At 39.7% G+C, this 24092-nt stretch overlaps 1 protein-coding gene across 6 annotated transcripts in view; it reads right to left on the bottom strand.

Annotated features, from left to right (window-relative positions):
• Positions 1 to 24092, bottom strand: part of CRIM1 (cysteine rich transmembrane BMP regulator 1) — a 196626-nt gene that overhangs the window by 24081 nt on the left and 148453 nt on the right. For all 6 annotated transcript variants that reach the window (XM_055240685.2, XM_055240690.2, XM_055240689.1 and 3 more), the window contains 5 exons: positions 16880 to 17036; positions 14649 to 14770; positions 13282 to 13491; positions 9528 to 9743; positions 4754 to 4975 (listed from right to left, as the gene is read on the bottom strand). In XM_055240685.2, coding sequence (XP_055096660.1) covers positions 4754 to 4975; positions 9528 to 9743; positions 13282 to 13491; positions 14649 to 14770; positions 16880 to 17036 — 927 coding nt within the window. The remainder of the gene's footprint in view (positions 1 to 4753; positions 4976 to 9527; positions 9744 to 13281; positions 13492 to 14648; positions 14771 to 16879; positions 17037 to 24092) is intronic.

Consider the following 24092-nt stretch of genomic DNA (forward strand, 5'->3'; position numbering starts at 1 on the left):
TTATGAGCCACATATATACTTATATTTATTTTATATAATGTATAAGTAAATATATATTATATATAATAAACACAAATCAATCATCCAAAATTTCTGAAGTGAGAAAGATACACTGACTCAAGAATTTCTAGCCAACAAATGACTTTAAAAATCTGACCTTGAAATATCTTCTAAAATAACACATAGTTACAAATTCTTGCCAAGTCATAATTTTCAAAACAATGTTCTACGTACTAACACTTAAGACTTGGCCAACACATGAGCTATTTATTCAACATCAGTCCTGATCACCTAGAGTGGCTTAAGTGGGGGACATACATGAGCATCTTGATTTCCAAAGTCAACAGGTATGATGCAGCAGTGAAGTGGGCTTGAAATTAACCTAAGATAGACTTTATGATCAAAGTCGTACTTTTTCTTTGTAATGTCTGATCAGGAATGACCCCTGGACACAGGGAGGTTCCACTGAAAGACTCATGGTCCCCCCTCCAGAAGCTGCCAGAGTCTGGCACTCAGTATGGGGAGAAGCGTCACCAACACGAACATTAGAGCAAGGGTGATGTGGTCAGGGCTCATATGGGGATATGAGTATCCCCACAGGCATGAGTGGTGTGGCATAAGGGCTGCTAATTTACTTGTCTGCTATCCTCCTTGAAGTCATGAAATAAAGACTTCATTGAAGCACTGAAATAATTTTTGCTCTGGCAAGGTTTAAGAGAGGCATGTAGCATGTAATCAGTGAAATGGCCATGGGATGCTTTAGAAACCAGTACACTCTTGCATGGCTAAATAGGTCATAACAGAGGCATTTGCTGTTTACAAGGAACCACATATCAAATCTCTTTTCACCCATTAGAATTCCCACCAGATCTTTTATCTCCACCTGATTCATACTTGTCAACTTTTGATTCTTGTTCTTCATCCTTTAACCCTTCATTATAGGCAGCTTATGAAAATAAAATCTAAGTCTGAATGTATTTACTTAGAAAACCAGAGTACAAAAAAAATTAGGGAATCAGAAGATGTTCCATTAAAATGAATGGGTAATTACTACTTAGTTTCTTTCTAGTAGAAGAATGAATTCCCTAATGATGGGTATTATAAGAAACTAGACAAAGCTGTTCACTTTTCAAAATTAATCATCAATCCTATTAATTATGTCTATATTACATCTTATTAAATTAGCACACATAATATGAGGCCTTCACACATCAAAAGAGAAGCATTATCATTGCTCATTAGTGACTTGATAATTTAACAAAAGGAACACAAATACTTGTAATCAGAAAACTATTTTTGGTAGAATCACCACTTTTCATTTTTCTTACAGTAGGAAAAAAGGATACTTCACATGCACACTTTTTTTTTTTGACCACTAATAAAAGAGGTCCCTTAATTGCGAGTCTGAGGTTTTTAGAGATCTGTATTTGACTAATTAGGGAGAACATTCATCCACAGAAGAGCCCTACAGCCAAGGTGAGGTCAGCACTGTGGGCTGGGGTGACACAGTCTGTACATTCTAACAGTGAGATACACAAGATCCTGAGAACAGACGATAATCTGAGTTAAAACTGAGAAAGCCTAAAACAGGAAACAATGCAAGCACTGGTCTTTGGTGCCCACTGGAAAAACAACTGGGTGCTTTAAGACATGCCGCCTGATTCCGTGTTTCCATTTGCTCAGTGATCTCTGGATGGTGATAAAGGCTCTGCCAATGAAGCACAGCTGGCAACTGCCTTTGGGTGTGCTTGTGCTGGCCAGGCTTGGCACCCTTATATACGGACCAAGCTGACTGGAAGACAGGACTTCTTACTTGATAAGAGAACAAGCCCAAATGCAAACTGGAGAGTCAGACAGGAAATCCCTATATCATAGTCGTGAACTTGACTTCATATGTTTAGACATAGCAGGGCTAGATGAGAAAGGATGAAGGCCTATCTAACAATGCTACTTGCAAAGTAAATATGATGCAGACAGCAGAGGGCTTAATGACTATTTCAATAATGCAACAGCACATATAAATTATTAAGATGAACGAGTGAATAAGGCACACGGTTACAGTTCATCAAATGTTAATTAAGTCTTCCCAACATGGTCCGCTGAAGGTAAGTCATAGGTTTATATGATAAAATTATACATGCATCAGTTTGGGAGGCGGAGGGAAGTTGTGGGGGGAGATAGATCAGAATCAAAATGTCCACTATACCATTATGAGCTCATATGAACCACAATTTAGCAAAAGTGCTACAGTCCAACTTAAAATCAAAATCACAAATTTGAGCCAAACTGGTCCTTTTTTCCTACACCAATGAAGAATGTATAATCTAGATGCAGGAATTGGAATAGAAAGTATGAAGGCAAAAAATAAAAAATAAAAAGGAAGACTATAGAGTACTATGATTTGCAGGTTTCTCTTCATAATTTTGAATTTGTTAAATTGGTTTTGTGAGAGATGATTATCTACTATCATATGAAAACAAATTTACTAGTTGAATAATTTACTAATTACAAATTTAACAATTAAGTAGCAAAACACAACAATAAATTTATACATAACAATCTGAGAATTTTCAACACATGAGAGATCTGCTGTTACGTTTTTCCTCTGAAGGTAACATGGAATTCTCAGACCTCCTGGGCCCTGGTTTCCCAAGTATGACACAAGTATCCCTGGTTGACTTGTGAACCATTTCCTTTAGTACTGAAGTTTTACTGCACTTGTTGTACCTCTGAACTTAAAAAGTTACAAAAAAAAGTTTTGATATATAACTATGGGGATATTGGCTATACTTGCCCCTTACCCAGCCTGAAATAGTAGCCTAGTTATAGCTTTCCTTTAGATCTCACCAAACGCAGTGCCATTCTGTTGCGTGAATTTTGGTCAGCTCTTTGAAAAGTAAGTAGCACTAAATTGGATACATGCCTTGATAAATTTTTGGCTCCACTTAGGAGCTAGAAAGCTTATGGGTAGTACAGAGAAGCCGGTGCTAAAATGCAGGGCTACCACATATCCAATTTGCTTGGGACACTCCTATCTATGACTATTGTCCCATCAGAATTATTAACAGCGCCCTTTTCACTCTCAAAAGCATCATGGTTTGAAGAATAAATTATATGGATGGTAACCCTATTAAAAGAGAGAATCTAGCTTTTAAAACAGAACTTTCATTACTCTTTGACCATTACAGTAAGAAAATCTGTGTAAAATTCCTAAGAACAGGCATTTCCATCTCATAGACCAACATGCAGAGTAAAAGACTCAGAATGGCTCTGTCTAGTGGCCAGAGGTCACAAGACAAGGACAGGGAGATGTCCTCATGAGCTTGAGTTATGGCCACCATTCCTCAGCTTATCCATCAGAAATGCCACAAAACTCTGTAGCCAGATCTCCTTTATTCCCCGTGTAGCACTCCAGCTATATGCAATGACTTGTGTTTAGAAAACGTGCAAAATCCCCAACAATAAATGTACAATATGTGCGATTAGTACAGACTGTAACATTTTTCATTTGCTACTCTGATTATAGGTTCACTATCTGAGACATGTCATTGTCTTTCATTTGGCTTTGAGCTTTACTGGATACAAAAGCATTAAAAGAGGGCGAAAGCCCAGGGAACAGGGGCTGTCCTTGATAGAACTGCCAGCTGTCTCACCTTTTGGACCTCAGAACAGCATCTGGCTTATGTCCATAGGACTAGTTTTGGTCCAGATGTTAGGCGCTAATATACATAGATCCTCTGCTCACAAAGATGCATCACCACCACGGGTCACAAGAAGGAGAGGGCTCTAGAGTTACTCAGGCCTCACTCTGTGTGCGTAGGCCACTGACAGGGACAACCACGTGGCTGAAACAGAATCCATTAAGTGCCAGAAGACAGGAACAACTGGGAGATTAAATTAATATTTCATATTTAGTTGATCTCAAGGCAGCAGCAAGCTTTATACACTAAGTGGACTCTAATATGAGACATGGTATTTCTGTCTGGAAAAAAACACCATTGTTCCCGTCTCTACTAAAATACAAAAATTAGCTAGGCGAAGTGGCAGGCACCTGTAATCCCAGCTACTAGGGAGGCTGAGGCAGGAGAATTGCTTGATCTGTCTAAAAAAAGAAAAAAAAAACCCACTATAAAAAACAGGCTGGAGAAAGAGAGTTCTGAAATTGAAAACCCTGAACTGGCAAGGGAGCCCGATAGAACACGACAGTGCTATAACATTATGACATTCTCAGAGAACATTTCTTCTTCTTTTTTTTTTTTTTTTTGAGATGGAGTCTTGCTCTGTCACCCAGGCTGGAGTGCAGTGGCGCAATCTTGGCTCACTGTAACCTCCGCCTCCCGTGTTCAAGTGATTCTCCTGCCTCAGCCTCTGGAGTAGCTGAGATTACAGGTGTGTGCCACCACACCCAGCTAATTTCTGTATTTTTGGTAGAGATGGGGTTTCACCATGTTGTGCCAGGCTGGTCTTGAACTCTTGAACTCAAGTGATCCGCCCGCCTTGGCCTCCCAAAGTGTTGGGATTACAGGCGTGAGCCACCACGCCTGGCCTCATTTATTCATTCTTAAGGCACCTCCTCTTGGGAGTACATCTTCCATACCTTTCTTCTGCTCAATGTTGCTACACTGGATCTGTGTGACATGTCAAGCAGGAAAAAAACCAGTTTCAAAAATATTAATTGATCTAAGCAATTGGCTGTCAGTACAGATTTAGTGACAACTGGCAGAGATGAAGGATTTTTTTTTCTTGGTCTTACCTATGCAGTAGGGACAACACTGCCCTTTTCTCAAGACAGGTCTTTCGCAGGATACGGAAGGGCAGGACTCAGAGAAACAGCTAATTACGCTATCGATGCAGATGCAGCTGGTACAAACGTCAGGCTTCCAGGACTCAGCTGCCAGGAATATATCCCCTTCATCATTTTTGCAGTAATTAGGTACGCTGTTATTGCGGGACAAGGCTGGCCGAAAAGGTTGATCTGGAAAAATGAACATATAGCTCAGCAAAGAAGATGCTGATGGCCAGCAACTATGCAACATAGTGTGTTTCAAAGCACACCCAGTCATGATGGCTTTGGGTGCCTCCTTAAATAAATGACGCAGTAACAAATCAGAAAGTCTGATTCAGGAAGGGTCTTAAATTTTTAAACAAAATAACAAAGATCAAAAAAGAGGTGTCACAGTTATTCTGTTAGTTGCTTACATAACATCCACTCTTTCTTCCTTAGCTTAATGAAATCCTAGTTTTCTTTGGAGTAGTCCCAGGACTTGGATTACAATGCATGTAAGGGACAATCCTGTTCCCTGCTTTCCTAGGCTCCCTTGAAACTAGGGTGGCCCCATCATCCAGCTGTAGCTAGTGGGACCTAATGGCTAACAAGGGGATTTCTGGGAAAGCTTTCACTTTCTTCAAAGAAGGGTAGATATGTTCTGCCATCATCCTTCCACATTCTTCCTGCCTTGATAGGAGTGCGTTGATCACGGCTGTGACATCCCTATCAGAAGAGAAAGGCCTTGACCCCACTGAGCCACTGAATCAATGCTGATTAACATCTGCCTCCAAATGTCTTGTCATATATGTAAAATAAACCTCTATTTACTTAAAAATTGTAGCTGAATTTTCTCTTACTTGCAGCCACATGCAATTTTGACCAATCAATATTCAGACAAATTCTTACTGTACCAGACTACCAAAAACCACCTATATGCAACATTCCAGTGTTCAGGAATTCACATTAATGGCTGAAAGATAAGAAATCTAAATCACTCATAAGGATGCAACCACAGAGAAATCATGTGCAAATCATCTGTGTCTTTGCTATTTAAAGACTGAGACCTGAAAGTCCCCAGATCTAGTTACAACTTGCAACAGAAAATGTCACCAGAAAATCCAGATATCACTTTGGGCATTGGTTTCCATTAAAATCAATGAAAATTGTAACTTCAAGCAGCAATATGATTGAGATATCAGAAAGGAAAATGTAAGTGGGTGCGGTTTCTAGTTTAGAAATGTCATAATCCCACTGATAAAAGAGCACTTCTAATCAACTTCACCACTCAGGAGTCCAGACAGCCACGACAGTCCTACCTAGCAAACCTCTAAGAGGGCCACATTTTCTTAATGCATACACAGTCGAAAGAGTTGTCGTATGTTCTTCCCAGAACCAACTTCATGAGCTCTGTTATTTTTAGCCAAGAACCACAAACAACTGAGACATGTAGTTACCGTATGATCCAGAAGCTCTACATGCCACTTTTTCCTTCTATCCACCTCATGAATATACCCTACAGCCAGTAAGTAGGATGTGACAAGAAGGGCCTTTTTGAGGACCAAGGCAGTTACTTCATTGTGGACCTTCTCTGAGGGACAGGGAAGCCAACATAATGGGATCGGCCCATACCCTCTCCTTTAAACTGGGTAACTGTATCTCCTATGACTAGTCCCAAAGACAGCAGGCATAAGTTGAAGAACAGCCATTGGCTCCACGGCTCCATATGTACTCTAAGTCCTATTTCAGATATGATTCCACAGATCCCATCCACATAGGTTAGAGATGGCAAGATGGGATGACTTTCTCAATGACCTTTTTGTGGTTATCTATGTCTAGGGATAATTTCTTCTTTAAGAGACTGACCATTGCTAACTTTTGCTTTGGCTAGAAATAAGGACAACACTCTCTTGTTCGCACTAGGCCCTGCAAATCTCCGCGAGGTTTTTGTGACTTATGTTAACTTAGCTCATGCAAGCATTGCCCAACCTTGTGTCTAAAAACTGAAAAGAACAAGAAGGGACAGCAGTGATGAAGCTATGGAATGACAGTGAAACAAATAGCCTGGAATCTGCAGGGCTCTCACTGAGGCCTGGAAAGAACCCAGAGGACATTAGGATACCCTGGCGGTGACGGCATGAGGGCTGGAGCCGAGGTAGAGTCTGCAGGTTTCCTTCCACCAGGCAGGAGGCTCCTGGCTCAAGCCTGAGCGACAATGTCATTTGGAATCTTACCCATAGCATCTCCCTTCTTTGGGCCTCTATTCTCATTTTTCCTGCCCTAGACCCTTTTCTTTACACTTCTGTTTCCAAATGTTTACTCCTTTATTTGATCTTTACCAGTGTTTTCACTGGTGTTCTTTTATTCTTTTTATTTTCTACCTCCCTCTCTTTTCTCTGCCATGCTTTTTTCCAACTCTAAAAATAAAGGAAAAAAATTTTAAACTTATGGAAAGAAACAAGTGCTATTTTATCCTCTCCCTTTTGTATGCTGGTGAAGTAGCTTCACTTGTAGTGATGTGCAATCTTTCCTCATTTCCTCACCATACCTTGCTTTAAACCAGGCCAGAGAAGAGGGAAAGCTGAAGAGAGAAAATGACAAGGCATCCTACAGATGGAAGGATCATGAGGGATATGACCCTTTGGAAGCTGTTATCCCATTGTGGAGCTACGACTTTTGGGCCATTTTAGAATGCAAGTGTCCTAAGATTAGAGATGGTATTTTTCTACATGTGTAATATGCCACTTATCAATGCCACTGTTGAGAATTACTGTGATGGGAAGAAATTGATAATTTGAGTTTTAAGGCTTTTTATTTTTTTATATCTCAATACAACTATGAATGAGAAGGCCCAGAAACATCCATTAGTTATAGGTAAAGAAAAAAATCTAGGCCTAAGTTAATGAATGAGAAGTCAAAGCCAGGCACGTGAGGGGTTGCCTGTTCTTTGGAAAGATGGAAAGGAATGCAGGAATACCACTGCCTTGCTTGGCTAGAACCCACGGGCCTCTGCACATGCCACCCACGTTAGCATACTCAGAGGTTCTCATCTCCACATAGCTCTCCTTCTCTTTATGGGCTGAACCTCTGAGTTCAGTAAAGTGTCCCATCAATGAATTTGAGCTAGTGGTCCTGGAGGCATTTCCTCCCCCAGTGCCACTCCCTTAGTCAATCCCTAAGTTCATCACTCAGATCCTAACACAAATAGCACCAGGGGTATTTGCTGCTTTAGTTTCCCGGATTGCCTATGTTCTTGAATCTTCCCTTTCAAGGCACGCCTCTTACTTTATCATCATTGACTTAATGTGGAATATTGGATTGTTTGGCTCTTTTTTTGGCTATTGCTCCAGGACAGGAATCATGTCTGTTTTCATTAACGTTGGAATCCCCATAGCTCAATTCAGGCATTCTACAAATATTTGTAAACTGAATAGCTAAAAGTATATAAATTCATTATCACCAAGGAAAAGATCACTCTAAGTAGTTTCTACCAAGGTGATGTAAGTAAAGTCACTGCTATATATTAACAAAAAACATCAGTAGGGTTTGAATCTGAGTGAATTGTGAGGACAACAAATTGGGAAATCATAGGTCATGCATATCCTAAAAATGTAACACATATGAACTATTTCTTATACTAGAAAAGATGTAGTGCTAATTAAGCTTCTCAGATTAACAGTTCTGTACTAAAATGGTAATACTTGGGCTGCCGTGCATGATGACAACAGCCAGTAATGTGGCTATCCCTATAAGTTCATCTGATCAATTCCAAAAATGCCATCAACATAAGCCTATAAAAAATTTAGACACTGATGATGCTGCACATAATGACGGAACAACAGATTCTGGCCAGCTGACTAGATAATACAATGTAAAAAAAAAAGTAATAAAATACAAGGGTTTATGTTTTGCTGAGCAGAAATGCTCTAAGAATATATGTTTAGAAAGTAAATGGTTATTGATTTAAGTTGAAATATGGGAATAAGAAGCAATAACAACAAAACAAAACTAGTTGTTCTGTCAATTTGGTAATTTTATATTTAAATATCTTTTGAAAAAGTCGCATCTAGTGTTAATTAAAAGTACTACTAAAGTTATATAAAACCAGTAACTTATGATTAACATCTTGACAGATTTCCTTCTAACAAGTTTCATGGCCATACATTTACCTGCTAAGGTCAGATTATCTGAGAAATAAAAAGTAGAAAATAATAGCACTCCTTATACATATGCAGTGCTAGTCACTTAATGCTTTTTGGCATTAACTTACTAATCATCCCAACTTTGAGGGGGTGGCATTATGCATATTTCAAAGTCTCTTCACCACCCTTAGATTTCAAAGAATTTTATTTACAAAGAATTTTATTTACATTATTTATCAATAACTGTTCTTCCTATTTGTTACATAAAGATGACTTTTCACATTAACAGAATCGTTTGGTTAATTTGGTGCAGTGGGACTTTCTCTACTTAGGTATACTCCTCGAGTTTGAGATGTAGGGTTAAGGAAAAAAAATGGTGAGAGAAACAGTCTCCTTTTTTGTTTCACAGTCATCTCAGGTGTGAGGCATGCTGACTGCATAAATAGGTGGTTGATAAAGAGAATACATGCAAGAAGCAGGCTGCCAGCTGTTCCTGATGGGATACTGGGTTTGGCACACTCCGATATGGGGCTGATCCTGCCCTGTGGGTCCCAGAGAATGACAACACCCAGAGCTGCATCCTTCCCCACCAAGCACCCACAAGGCAAGGTGTCACTTACCTGTACACTGTGGGCAGCAGGAATCCTGGGTGCGTGAGGGGTTCTGGCAGAGCAGCGGTGGGCACACCTCTGTCTCACACAGCACCCGTCCGCTGTGGCAGGTGCACTGAGTACAGGAGTCAATGTTCCACGTTTCTCCTTCCACAAAGTATTCTCCTCCAGGGGCGTGGCAAATGGAGGGAGTACTGAGCTCTGGCTTTTGCACCACAAAGTCATCTGGGGAATGACACAAAATCAGAACACATTATTCATCTGCAATCTTTCCAACTCTTGAAAGCCTGGTGCTGTTTGCTTTAAGGGATAGAAAAGATGAACTCTGAAGAGCATCTTGCTCTATTCTTATCAACAGAATAGTGAAGAAAATATTCCATGCATGGAAACAGAAGACAATGGCAAAAGAGCCAATATTAGGACGTGAGGTTCAAGTGGTTTCAGTCCATCAACAGTAATAGGAGAATTCAATAAGATCATTAAATTACAGGGAGGGGACTCCCACTCCAGAGATGAGAACAAGAGCCTCTTCTGGCATTTCTGTGAATGTAGAGGAACTGTCTTGAATTCAGATCTCTCATTTACGGAATACTTGCTATGGTTCAGTTATTTCCATGCTAAGCACTTTACATGAGTTATTTCATTTATTCCTTACAGTCACCTTATTTTATGCATGAGGAAACTGAGAGCTCAGGGAGAGACGAGGGAAACTGCAACCCAAGTCTATGGTTGTTTGGATCATGGATATGTCTCCAGATTAAATAAAATTTCCAAATGATCGATGCCCTATCTGCTTTATTATTTCTGGGATCCTGAGTACTTTTATGCTTGGAAATATGTCCTGCTGTCGAGCAGGCCACACCCCAATCTAAGCCAGCTGCCAGCAAACCGAGCAGGAATGCTCCTGTAGAATCAACAGTCTGAAAACCCTCACCTGAGACTAAACATGTGCTTGGCAATATCATCATCAAGAGAGGTAAATGCTGGGAGCTGGTGATAACTATCATTTCTTTGCCCAGAGAGGTAGTTTTGGTCTCTTGGAGAGATGACACTGATAGAGAGGGAATTTAATGTTGAAAATGTCTGAAGAGGGGCTGGGAGTTGCCCTCAAGTTTTGCTGGGGAAATGAGAAGTATGAAGACATTAACCATAGTCATGTAATCCAAATACAACAAGCACTTCAGGAAGGTGTTGACAGTGTCGAATCCCGCTGAGAAACCGTCTGGAGACATCACGGCTAGCTCATGCTTGGAGCTCAGTGGAAGTCATGCCTCAGAATGGGCCCATATATGCAAAGATGCTCAGAGCTGAAATCTCCCTAAGAGTGAATTGGGGCTACGACTTTCAAAGTGGTGGTTAGCATGACAGTCAACAATACTAATGAAATTAAGTGATGTGGGCTGATTTCCAGTTAAGAGGGTAACAACTTCTAATACAGCTTTACCTCAAGGGAATTACTAAAAAGGCTGGAACTTAGACCCAGGGACAGTATCACAGAAAACTGATACTCATCAATCAATGCTTACATTCACAAGCAACTGTAACCAACTTTCCAGTATAAGAACAACAGAGAGGAAGATAATTACAATGAAAACTGTGCTGAACAAGATGGTAAATGTGCATTTGTGGTTTACACGGAAACAAAAGTCACAAAGAGTATCAACAAATGAATATAGTAAAAGCCTCCCTTATTGCTTTCAAAAAGGGCTTAGAGAGGACTGACAATTACTGCCTTGTTAAATGCTGACATGTACGGAAGTTGTCAGAAGAAATCTGATGTGCGTGTTTGCAGGTATGCTTTCTTGCTCACCTTTTTGCCATAAGATGTGCCTCAAGGCAAAACACAAGAGGGGCCAGAGACATGGAGACAAAAGAAAAACTCAAATGTAGAGTGTATGGAAGGCAGAAAATCTGAGAGACACTACCATTTCGTAAATATTCATTAGAAGAGTTCAGGAGATACTCATTTATCCCAAGAAGAAAAACAGCTGATCTTGGAATGAAGAGGGCAGAAAAATATTCTTTAAAGTAGGAGTCCGTGAATGCAACAGCTCTGGAGTCTCTAATCAGAAGGAGGCTTATGTGGCAACATGCTAAAGATTTGTGGAAAAAATTTACCTCTACACATCCATATACATAAATGTGTTTTCATACACGTATGTGGGATGTTGACACACCCACAATAAGGTATCAACAACAACTTCATGTGTGCTTACATAAGAACTTTCCATGACTCTGTAATAGAGAAAGATCTTTCTGGTTCTACTGATTTTCAGTTCTCAGGTCAATTATCTATTCTTAACGTCTTTGCATTTCTACCAATCTAGCTGTTAGAATTCTTCATTGAGGACATGTTTAGCAAAGACCCAGGTACAAATCTCTCCTCTATGCATTCACACCTATAATTAAAGCAGGGGTCTTCATGCAAACACATGATTTTTCCCTCCCCAAAGAGTCAACACAGAGTTCTATCATATTAAAGTCCTCATCTACCTTCTTATGCAGGGGACTCTAGCAGTTTTTCACATTTAACTGGCAAGATAGCGGAAAAAAGGAAAGAGTTCTGATACGGAGCACCTCTAACTGAACTACAGGAAACAAAACAAAATAAAAAGTCATCTCTTCTGCATTGTAATCTGGTTTTCTACAAGGTATGGGGGCTGCCTGTCACTCTGATACTGTAGCTATTGAGCTGTGCAGAATCTCAGAGCTGAAAGGGACTTCAGGTGTCCCTCTCCCCCACTCCCCAACCATGGCGAACAAGGTCAGCTTCCCTCCCAGGCTAGTCTTGCTGCAAAAGGACCAGGCCTCAGGCTCCCGGCTACACCTTTTGCACGGGTGGACACATGCACAAGGAGATACAGGACCCGGACTGACCAGAGGAAAAACAATCATCCTCCAAAATCTGACAGTAGACTTAACTCTGAAAGAAATCTGATACAAGATCTGAGAGACTTCATTTCTCCCAGGCCTTTTGGCGGATATACTATTTTACTCCGGGTAAGAGAGTCAATCTTTCTGTGTCTGTTTTCCAAATGAGAAACTGCCTCATTGTGTTTTTCGCTAACTCAAAGTGGCCTGCACAGAGAGGGAAATAATAGATACAAGACTGTGTTGAGCTCTTTGGATAAAAGGTACTAGATAAAGTTTATGGTTATAATTACTGTTATTGACAATCATAATTCAGATCCCCTTGAATTACAAATCTCTTCTGGTTTTCTAGTTACTTGATTACCATGATCATGATTTTAAATGTTTTGGACGTGTGGTCACTCTAAATCTCTCCATTTGGCAAGAGTGCCACATGTCTATTAATTTAAAAAAGAGCAATAGCCACAGACTTCAAAAAGTTTCTCCCTCTCAAACATTACTTTATATGTGATAAGGTTTTATGGGATAAAACTAGTACCAATCCCTCATATTAATGAGGACATTCGGACTTAATATGCTATCAATAAAATGGAGAGCTGGAATATAAGTACATCAGCCCACAAACCTTTACAAAAATGTAGTCCAAAGACCTTATATAACTGGGTCAATCATTCAAAAAGGAGGAGACCCATTTCTAGAACGATAGAATTTTCTCTGGTCTTTGGTTCTTCACTGATAGTGCCCGGATGATTCTGTGGTGGTTGTTGACAAAAACCACACAGCGCTGAAAAGTGTTCCAGAGGTCGTCCCCTCCAACCTCCCCAGAGTTACAAATCCCTGCAAGGCAGAAATCATTTGCTTATAGAGCACATAGATGGCAGCCAGCTTTTACCTGCACATGATGGGCAGCACTGTCCAGGGTGAATGGTGGGGTTGCCACAGGCAGGCACCGGGCAGGTGATCAGGGCACACATTTCCCGTCCATTGAGACAGTAGCATTCCCGGCACCCATCGTGCCAGCTCTCCTCATTTTTATGATGATGACCATCCACGGTGAGACAAGTGCCCGACAGGATGGGTGGCCTGGCTGAAGCAGAGACCTCTGGACAGACAAAAGGCAGCCTGGTAAAGAAGTGGCTACTGCACAGGAGAAACAGCCTGCAGAGTCTGTACATGGACTGACCCCAGCCACCAACAATTATCTCTACACAGGACAGTTTGTGACATGGGACATGTTCATGAAAATAATTTAAGTCAATATGCTCTCGATTTTGAAAAAAGCAAAGAGAGAAAAAAGCCTGCAAATAGTTTCTCTCCAATTGGTGGGATGATAGCTGATTTTTTATTCCTTCCACTCTACTTTCTCATATTTTATACAATAAACAAGCACTGATTTTATAACAAATGTTACAAATATGTTGAATGTATTCAGAATAATCGCTCTAGAAGCTTTATCCAGTGGGGACATCCTGGGCCCCTTGCAAATAACAGAGTTTTGTTCAGTAGAACAATTAAAGCAGTGACTAGATTTTTGTTTACTCCAACCCCTTAGAAACACCATTAAGGTGGTAACTGTCCAGTTTTGAAAAATCATAAAACAAAGTTTAGGAATCTTTTATAGTTTAATCTGTGGATCATGCTGACAAGTACAACATACAGGGATAGGCAGCAGGGCTGAAGCTGGGGTAAGGGCAGAAACGGCAGTCAGGGCGCATGCTCAGTGGCTTCAGGAAGATCCCTGGAGAAGCCTCAGGCAGCAGGGATATCCAGGCTCTGTGCTTATTCACAGCTGTGGGCTGGCATGTGCTTATTCAGCCAAAGGCTAAATTCTCATGGAAAACTGTTAACTGGAAATACAGGAGCTAACTTTTGAACTATACCCACCCTCTAGAACTTTGAAATGGGGCTATTTACTGTTGCAATTTTATGAATCTTACTCCTGAACAGAGAGAGGCTCTATAGAGGTTGAGATAATTGTGCTTTAGGCTAAAGTTTCTGAAACAAGTAAAAAGAGCTAGGAAGTGATTAATTTAGTCAATGTGCTTGTTCATCATATGCTTACTTTACATTCTATTCTGAGCTTTTACTTCATAAAAATGAAAGGAAAAGGGAGTCCTGTGGGATGGTCCCACAGAGACTGACATTTGTGTCAGAATAGGCAACAATCATCGAAACCATTTCATTACAGGGTGTCCTTCTGTCCTTTGTTTCAGTGCCCCTGGCTGCTTTGAGGGGGAAGGGCCATGTGTACACACTTACCTCTGCACTTGCAGGTAAGACAGCCGTGACTGTCCTGCTGGAAACCCAAGGGGCAGATCTTACTGCATGAGAGCTCTGGACATTTCTTACAGCGACAGATGTCACAGCCGTGCTTATTCTTCCTGGGTAATTAAAATTTTGTCAGAGGTCAGAAAATCAAAAAGTCTCAAATGATGCCCAAACACTCAGACCAAGGGTCAATAAAGTGGTATTGCTATTAAACAGAATGACTTGACTTTTGCTCTCAAAGACTCCTGGAGTGATGGGTAATTAGCTCCCTGTGGCCATTACCACCACTTACTCACGACCAAGGCTGAGAGTTGCCCAAGCACTTACGTGCTTCTAGGATGTGGCTCTCAGAATCTCAATGACATGACTGTTGATTTAATTAGGAAGAGTGGTACACCACAATAAAAAGATGAATGTGCAACTCCATGATAGGAAAGTGAAGGAGATTTTGTTGGTTTATCTGTTTATTCATTTGTTTCTCCATCCATCCACCCACCTACCCACCTACTGATCCATTCGTCCCTCTCTCCCTTCTGGAAGTATCTGCTGCATGCATAAAGTAATTCTTCAGTCAGCAGGTACATAAAAGGAGCACCAACTGTTGCCTTTATCCTGACACTCCCACGTGGTGTCTGGCCAAAAATTCTCTTTTGGTGTGTGTCCTTAAAACATGTGTTCTAGCCAGTATAATATTCAGTTGTCCAAGGTGTCCAACTCGGTCCTCCCTGAATGTGCCCACAGCAATACAAAGTGAAATCTACAATCTTCTAAGAGATTTTTCTCCAACATGACGGTTGGATTTGAACACAGCCTTGATTCTGAACTGTCATGATACTGTAGCAAGTGGTTGAAGCTACTACTGTGATACAACTACCTCATTTGATATTAGCAGTTGGGCTAAGACCTAATACTCTTATTGGCATCATATTCTTATTTTAGGATTAAGAATGATGATGATTCATTATTTTATTTGGGGAATTTTAAGGAACAATGTTGCCAATTTAATTATCCAATGAAAATTATAAAGAAGACCTCTCCCAAAACTAGAATTTTTAAACAAAGAATGAAAAAGATGACTGACAGAAGATGGGAAAGAGATGATGGGTCTAAGTCCCTTATAATTACTAGCACTAGGCCAGGCACAGTGGCTCATGCCTGTAATCCCAGCACTTTGGAAGGCTGAGGTAGGCTGATTGCTTGAGCCAGGAGTTCCAGATCAGCCTGGGAAACATGGTGAAACCCCATCTCTCCAAAAAATACAAAAATTAGTTGGGCATGGTGGCCCATGCCTCTAGTCCCAGCTACTTGGGAGGCTGAGGCTGAGGCTGAGGCTGAGGTGGGAGGATTGACAGCCTGGGAGGGTGAGGCTGCAGTGAGCCATGCTTGTGCCACTGCACTATGGCCTGGGTGGCAGAGCAATACCCTGCCTGAAAAAAAAAAAAAAAAAAAAAAGAATCTAGCACTACATAAACATATCAAATTGGAAAGACAGATTGAAATGAAAGACAGCAAAGGAAAAAATATAAATTAAGGTGATTTTTCTAAAGGCATCAACTTGATATAAAGGCAAATATAGGTGCTTACACAGACACAAAAGAAACAAATATGAAGTGTCTATCTCCCCCCCTGGAATAATCTAGATTCTCATGGGGTTTGACTCAATAAAGTATATTAAAAAATAAAAGTAATGGCCCTTATCTCCAAGAAAATTCATAAAATCTAACACTAGATAAAGAATAAAATATGAAACGCTGACTAGTTCCAAGGTGAGACACCTAGGCATGGCAGGTAAGGATGCGTTGTATTTCAAGTGAGTGGGGGTCGGTCTTCAATTGATCTTAAAGTATGTGTTAAATAAATGATCACAAATAGACCCTGGGACAGGTGTGAAGAGTTGTAGCACTTCCAACACTGGGACCTCACAATTCCATTTCCTAATCTTGCCAGCAGCGTCTAACGGACTCTACTATGGGAAAGTCTCATATAACAGGCACAAAGGGTGTGTCTGGACCATCTCCATAAAAAATAAGAGTAAAACTTATTCTTTTCTTTGGAGATACAACCTTTTCCCTGCTTTCTGAATCACCTAACAAAACAAGTATAGACATTCTGGGCTCAATACACCATAGATTAATTCACAAACAACATATAAAACAAAATGTGTAGAAACATTTCACCAAGTTGCACTTCATAATAGCTTTTCTGAATTAAGAAATACGTACAGCAATCCAAGTGGACAATACTTGTCACAGATTATGGGTCTGCACTTCTTGGGCCTTGTGCGGCACTCACAGATCTCACAGTTTTGGGCATCAGTTAGGAAACCGAAGGGACAGTCCAAGGTGCAGCCTTGTTTACGTTCTGAGCATAGTTCCTCGCCTGTGAAGACACAGAGACGGCATGTTTCTTCCAAAGATGAACAGAGCAGAACACTTCGATGCTAAAATACCGTCCCTGAATCCTCCACTCTTCCACAGATTTCAATTTCTCAGCTCCACCATGGCACTGGTTATCATTAAAAAGCATAGACTGTGTTATTTCATGGTTATCACATGACTCCATGTTTTGGTAACAATATATAAAATAAAGTCCAACTTTGAAATGCATAGATTTCTAAAGTGTACTCAAATCTGTTAGGCTCTGAGTGAACAGCAGGCTGATAATGATTACAATTAATGACTGAGATAATTTTTCCACGAACTTTATAAATCACTTCAAACCACTGATGACCATTTATGTTATGTGGGAATTAGAAATTTACAGTTCAATTTTCATTATATGTTTTATTTCTATTGCATGTCCTGCATGTCCATAATAATGCATGTCCTTTATTCTTTTCTTTTTTTTTTTTGGAGACAGAATCTCTCGCTCTGTCACTTAGACTGGAGTACAGTGGTGTGATTTTGGCTCACTGCAACTTCTGTCTCCTGGGTTCAAGCGATTCTCCCACCTCAGCCTCCCAAGTATCTGGGATTACAAGCATGCGCCACCATGCCCAGCTAATTTTTGTATTTTTAGTAGAGATGCGGTTTCACCTTCTCTACTAAATGTTGCCAGGTTCTTCTTGAACTCCTGACCTCAAGCGATCTGCCTGTCTCAGCTTCCCAAAGTGCTGGGGTTACAGGTGTGAGTCACTGCGCCCATCGCATAATGCATGTTTTTAAATATCCACATGATAATTACTTTTATGGGTGTTAGATGCTATCATATAATACTACATATTGTATGCAGCATAAGGGATTTATTACTATTCCTTTTAAAAAAATACATCTTTTATAACATGATAGTAATTAAAATATTCAGTTACATTTAGATATGTTTTTTCTCTATGTGCTGACAAATACCCCTGTATTTGGATATACTTACATATTAGGCTTTTTAGTTAACAGGCTAAAAAATGTGTGTGTTGAAAAAATATTCATATTAATGTTTAAGTAACCACTATTTGAAGTGTTCAAAGTATCCCGTTAGCAGAATCTGGAGTGATATTTAACTGTCCTCTGCTAGTCAGTTACAATACTATTTTAGAAGAACAAAAAAGGAAAAGTAGCAATGGTGACTAGCAACATTACTGAAGTTATTAGCTTAATAGAAGTCTTCTAAAATGATTTTAAAAGGTTACATAGGGCCTACGAGAGAAAAGGGAAATAGAAATGTGTAAGGTTAAAAAGAAAAAAGCATGCTTAATTATATAAAGAAAGCAAGTTGAGACCTGTGTGAATTAAATGTAGAATTTGAAAGACAATCAAATTTAAAGAGGGGAAGTTAATATGGTGATGGCCAAAGTACGGCAATGTTTGAATATTGTTCTACATGGACTGGTGAAATGGGAAGCAGAGTCTAATTACTGGAATGATGAACAAATTTTTATTTTATCTGGACATCCTTTAAGCATGAATATTGTAATAATACATAAGTCACTGGGAAAAACAGAACACATCTGTCCCCTCAAAACACACTTATAATCTAAAATTGAACCTTAACAACAATGAATAGGTGAAATGGGTCCGTGTTTTACATAAATATTTCCAGATAGCATCTTTTGTGAATCTTAATTGGCAATATTTGCATATTTAATTTGCTATCTTTTAAAAAGGAAAATGTGATTTATGGTGTAATTTTCTACTCTGTCATTATCATAAACCTTTTATTACACATATAAATATAACCTCATGGGCCTGTATTACACTGTAAAGCAACTGGTTACTAATTTGCATCCTTAAAAGAAAAATTCTAAATGGTTCATTTAGAAATTTGTAATTATATGACTTGAAAGGTCATAATTTTTCATTCCCCATTATTAAGGGAATGGTGAAAAAAGAAGACTTTATTAGTCATGTTTCTCTAACACAGATCTAAATTGTGAACCCATTTTTCTGTCACAAGAATGCTTAGGTCATGACTACAAATGGATTATGCTGGGAAATAGATGAATTAAAAACACCCTGAAAACTTCCCAGAGTCAGTCAACATCCCTTGGGATTAAATTCCCTGAAATTTTGGAGCCTGAGCACCTTGGTGCCTTTATTTTTCTGGTCCTGCAATAAAGAAGGAGTTTTTCTATAGACCTTGATCTAAAATGTGCTTCACCTTTAAAGAAAACTGTTGTATCTCCATTCAAGTTTAAACAATGTGATAAAAACTAGTCTGTAATCTACCTCTGCTTTGCAATGGAATGGAATTTCAAACAAAGGCTGGTACATTTAAATAAAAATACAGGACATTCATTAGAAGGAGACTGGCTATGCCTCCAAGGAGTAGGATGCTCTAGTGCTGCCCTGAATTGGGACCATTCTCCTGCATGTTATGCTCTGGCCCATCTACATTCGGCTTCCCAACAGAGGGAGCTCTAGGCCCAGGCCCTAGTATCTTTAGGCACACTGTATAGGAACTACCATGGTGTTTGGTACAGAGTGGGTATTCAACAACATTTGCTAACTAAATGCATCAATCAATGTTCTTGTTACCTACTCCTCCACTGTCATCAAGACTGCTATATTATCAGAGAAATGACAGCATGAAAATCACTTACTCTGATAACACTGAAATTTTCCTGAAATACTAGCACTTGCCAAAACATCTCAAAATACCATCTTCTAGTTCAGAAATAGACAATATTAAGGACTGGAAGGTAGTCCTAAATCCACATATGTCAATTATGAAGTTTTCTTAAGAGAAGTGCATCATCATGGCAAACATTTAAATAAAGAGCAGACTGACTGTGGCTGGCTCAAACCTGTAATCCCAGCACTTTGGGAAGCTGAGGTGGGAGAATTGCTTGAGGCCAGGAGTTTGAGACCAGCCTGTGCAACATAGTGAGACCTTGCCTTTGCCAGAAAATAAAACATTAGCTGGGTGTGGTGGTGAGTGAATGTAATCCCAGCTACTTGGGAGGCTGAGGCAAGAGGATTACTTGAAGCCAGGAGGTCGAGGCTGCAGTGAGAGTTGATTGCACCACTGCACACCCGCCTGGGTGACAGGGCGAGAACCTGTGTCTAAAAAAATAAATAAATAAAAACATAAAGAGTAGAAAAATAGTATTCATAGAAGGGTAGGGGTTTATATGTTTGTTTGTAAAGCTTTAGTACATCACCTGAGGCAACCATGCAGAAAAAGGTGGCTTTATGTTCATAATTTTTCAGCATTATGACTTTACCGTGATCTAAAATTGCTTTCTAATCCATGGGGAGAAGTTACTATTGAAGAGAAAGTGACGAATAATGGCAAAGTACAGGGCCTGTACAGCATGGCCGGTCAATAGCAACTATGTAGCAAAACTCTGTTCATTCTGGAAAAAAAGAAATGTTAGCTCCTATGCTGAAAACGTGACACAGCTGTCGGGGGCGCCATTCATTATATATAAACACAATGTAACCTCCATGGAGAACACACTGTGGATGGTGTCCCCTAGAGAAGTGCTGCATACTTCTTTGCTGTAGTACAGCAGGTCCTCAAACAGCAATGGTTTTGTTCAACATCATTGTGTCATAACTTTTACGAGGGGAATAAAAATCAGTTCTCGGTTGGGGCCACTCTCTGTGTGGAGACTGCATGTTCTCTCCATGCTGTGTGGGTTTTCTCTGGGTACTCTCACACCCCAAAGATGTGCACATTAGGTGAACTGGGGTATCTACGTGGTCTTAATCTGAGTGTGCGTGTGTGTGTGTGAGAGAGAAAGAGTGTGTGTGTGTGTGTGTCAGTGCACCCTGCAATGGGATGGTGTCCTGTTCAAGGTCAGTTCCTACCTTGCAGCTTGCAGAGCTGCTGGGATGGGCTGTGGCCACCCTCAACCCTGGACTGGAATAAGCAAGTTGGAAAATAAATGAGTGAATAAATACAAATTCTTATAAAATAAAAATTTGTTAAAGCAGGCGATAATCACACAAACGTACAACAATAAACACTGCAGGACAAAAGCGTTCAGTGAGCCTGCCACACTGGGTATTGTATGTATTTGAACTGCATGGCAGAAGGAGGTGCTCCTTACAATGTTTGCTTTGCAAACATTTATTCGTTGATTTAACACAGCACCACTACAACCACTATCACTTACTGATTCATTAAAAATGGGGAATCATCATTGTACTTGTTTTTTGTTAATCTTTCTTAAATGTATATATAGCTCATGCTTACTTTAATTTTTACTATTAGAAATGTTTTAGGTCTTTATTTAGAAGTTTCATGATGTTTTCGTGACTAAAAATATATGGTAGGAACTTAACTCTTGTTTATATCAATTAGCCTCTGGTAAAACTGGTTTTGTTACATGTCATTTCACATAAAGTCATAGTTTCCAAGAATCTATAGAGGATGTTAAGTGAGGACTTAGTGTATTTTAAACTCTTAGATACTGGCAATTCCTACAAACCTATTACCAGTTCAGCATAGCCATGAGGTTCCCAAGACTATTAAATAAAGAAATGCAACATTACAAATGGTGGTCCCAATTTTGACCCTGATAGGTGTTGGTTTAGAATTACAGTGAAATAAAACAAGGAGTCTGCCTCCCTATATTTGATGCTGCAACCTTCTTGTGATGCTTGATTCAGATACATATTTCATGAAAAATATGAAGGCTCTTTCCTCTCTGCTGACTGATGCAGAATTCTACAAGTCTGCATCAGTTTCTAGAAAAAGCATTATTAACATCTAGAATTAAAGAATGTTAAAATTGGAAAAGAAGTTACAAATAATCTGATCAAATCCACTTGATTTAAAGATGTGTACACTAAGATGCCAAAAGACTGATGCTACTTAATTCATAGATGCCTTTCATACAGTTTATGTAGTAAGCAGGTATATTATGTCTATTAGCAAAAGACACTGGTTAAAGAGCAATGTTGTTAAAAGCTTGTATCAATAAAGTGTTAGGTTACTAGTTGCTTTATATCATTTTAAAATAATTTTAGTTTTAAACTTTTGTTGCTATCATACTTTTAAAAACATTTTTTATTCTAAACAAGTTTTTGAGGAACTGAGTCAGGGATAATGTAAACTTTCCGTATGTCCTGGAGTACTACTTTTCTTAGTGTTACAAGAATGTTATTTGTTACCGATTAAAACAGCAAATTACATTATGTTCAAATGAAAATATTCTGTATCATATACTTGCCACATACTTTTGAAGGACATGTTTCTACAGGGTTTTGATTTCAATCCTAACGTGATTGCCTAAAATATGCTAGATTATGTTGTCTCTTTACAACATATTAACATACAACTAATACTACCAACAAATTACCAATGTGAGTCAGGGGTAAGGGCTACTGTTAATCTTCTTTAAGATATAGTAGGCACTCAACAAATGCTAGATGAATAAAATAATGAGTGAATGAACAACAACAAATCAATGAAGACAGAAGAAATATTTGTGGGGTGCTGGCCTTGTTTTAAGAAATCTTGAAGGGCCAGGTACGGTGGCTCACACCTGTAATCTCAGCACTTTAAGAGATCGAGTCGGGCAGATTGCTTGAGGCCAGGAGTTCGTGACCTGCCTGGACAACGTGGCAAAACCTTGTCTCTACAAAAAAATACAAAACAAATGAGCTGGGTGTGGTGGTAGTGCCTGTAGTCCCAGTTACTTGGGAGGCTCAGGCGGGAGGATCGGTTGAGCCTGGGAGGTCAAGGCTGCAGTGAGCTGTGTTTGCACCACTGAATTCCAATCTGGGTAACAAAGCAAGACCCTGTATATAAAAAAAAAAATCTAGAAGCCAATGGAAACTAGGCCTAATCCTTAAGAGAAAACTTAGGTATAAATGCTTAGGACTACTGTATGTGAAAAAGGTTTTGACGGGATGTAGAAAAATAATGTAAGGATGAATTTGGGACAAAATAAATACCTATATAAAGCAGCTGCAATAGAAAAAAAATAACATATTATTCCATAGTTGGCTATAAGAAACTCCCTTCTCTAAAACCAAGGAGGAGAAAGATAATATTTAAGGGTTAAAATGAAATGAAAAAGTAAAAGGAAAGCTGTTGGTGCGAGTGTCCTTAGACGGCAGGAAGAACTGGAGGCAGGCTGATGGGGCAGGAACAAAGGGGGGCAGGGACGCTGGGGGCTTTCCATGTCGGCTAGCTTGGGCTGACTCAGAAGATGCTATAAAATAGTTACGGTGCAGAGTAAACAACGGCCATATGCCAGCCAAAGAGTTAGCTTTGCATTCATTCATTTATTTAGTCCTCGAAATAATCCATTAGTTTGGTACTATTATTTGCCCTTTACATATGTGGACACAGAGTCCCAAAGAGTAAAGCAACTTGCCTTTATTACCCATGTGAAAGTCAGCATAATTTGTGGTGGACCCAAGATTCAAACCCAGGCAGTCTGACTCCAGTCACACTCTCGGCTTCTGTGCAACACAAAAGCTGCTGTGCAGAGCCTGAGAGGAGAGTTGCATATGATCGCAAGAATCTGACAAAACCCAGGACCTGGAAATTTGGTTTGATTTGACTCACATCCCAAAGATGTGGCTTCCAAAGTTGCCAAATAACCTGGATTGCTAATACGAATTGGGGAGGTGACAGCAGAATGCTGTTTGTCTAGACTTCTGTATAGGACAACTGAAAAATTCCAATTAGTGTTGAAGTAAGTCTTTAGGTACACGGTGGGGCAGTGAGTGAGATGATAAGACTAACTTTAAGAAGAATCCAAAATGAGATGGATATATTATTAGAATAGCAAGACCTCAAAGGGAGACCTCAGGCAAGAATGATATCCAAAGGCATCTCTGATCCTGAAGGTTTCCTTTTTATTCACTCAGCCAATATCTGCTGAGCACCAAGTAGAGCCCTGGGAGACGGGCAGTTCTTTCCCTACTCTGGTGTGAACATAAGCCTGGGTTCTGCTGAAGGACCAAAGCTTCCTCTTAAAAGAATTTACATTGGTACGTTATAGCCTTTGGCTTAAAGTAGTGATATTTCATGAGTGTTTAT

This window comes from Symphalangus syndactylus, chromosome 14 (genome assembly GCF_028878055.3).
Source record: "Symphalangus syndactylus isolate Jambi chromosome 14, NHGRI_mSymSyn1-v2.1_pri, whole genome shotgun sequence".
Taxonomy (NCBI): domain Eukaryota; kingdom Metazoa; phylum Chordata; class Mammalia; order Primates; family Hylobatidae; genus Symphalangus; species Symphalangus syndactylus.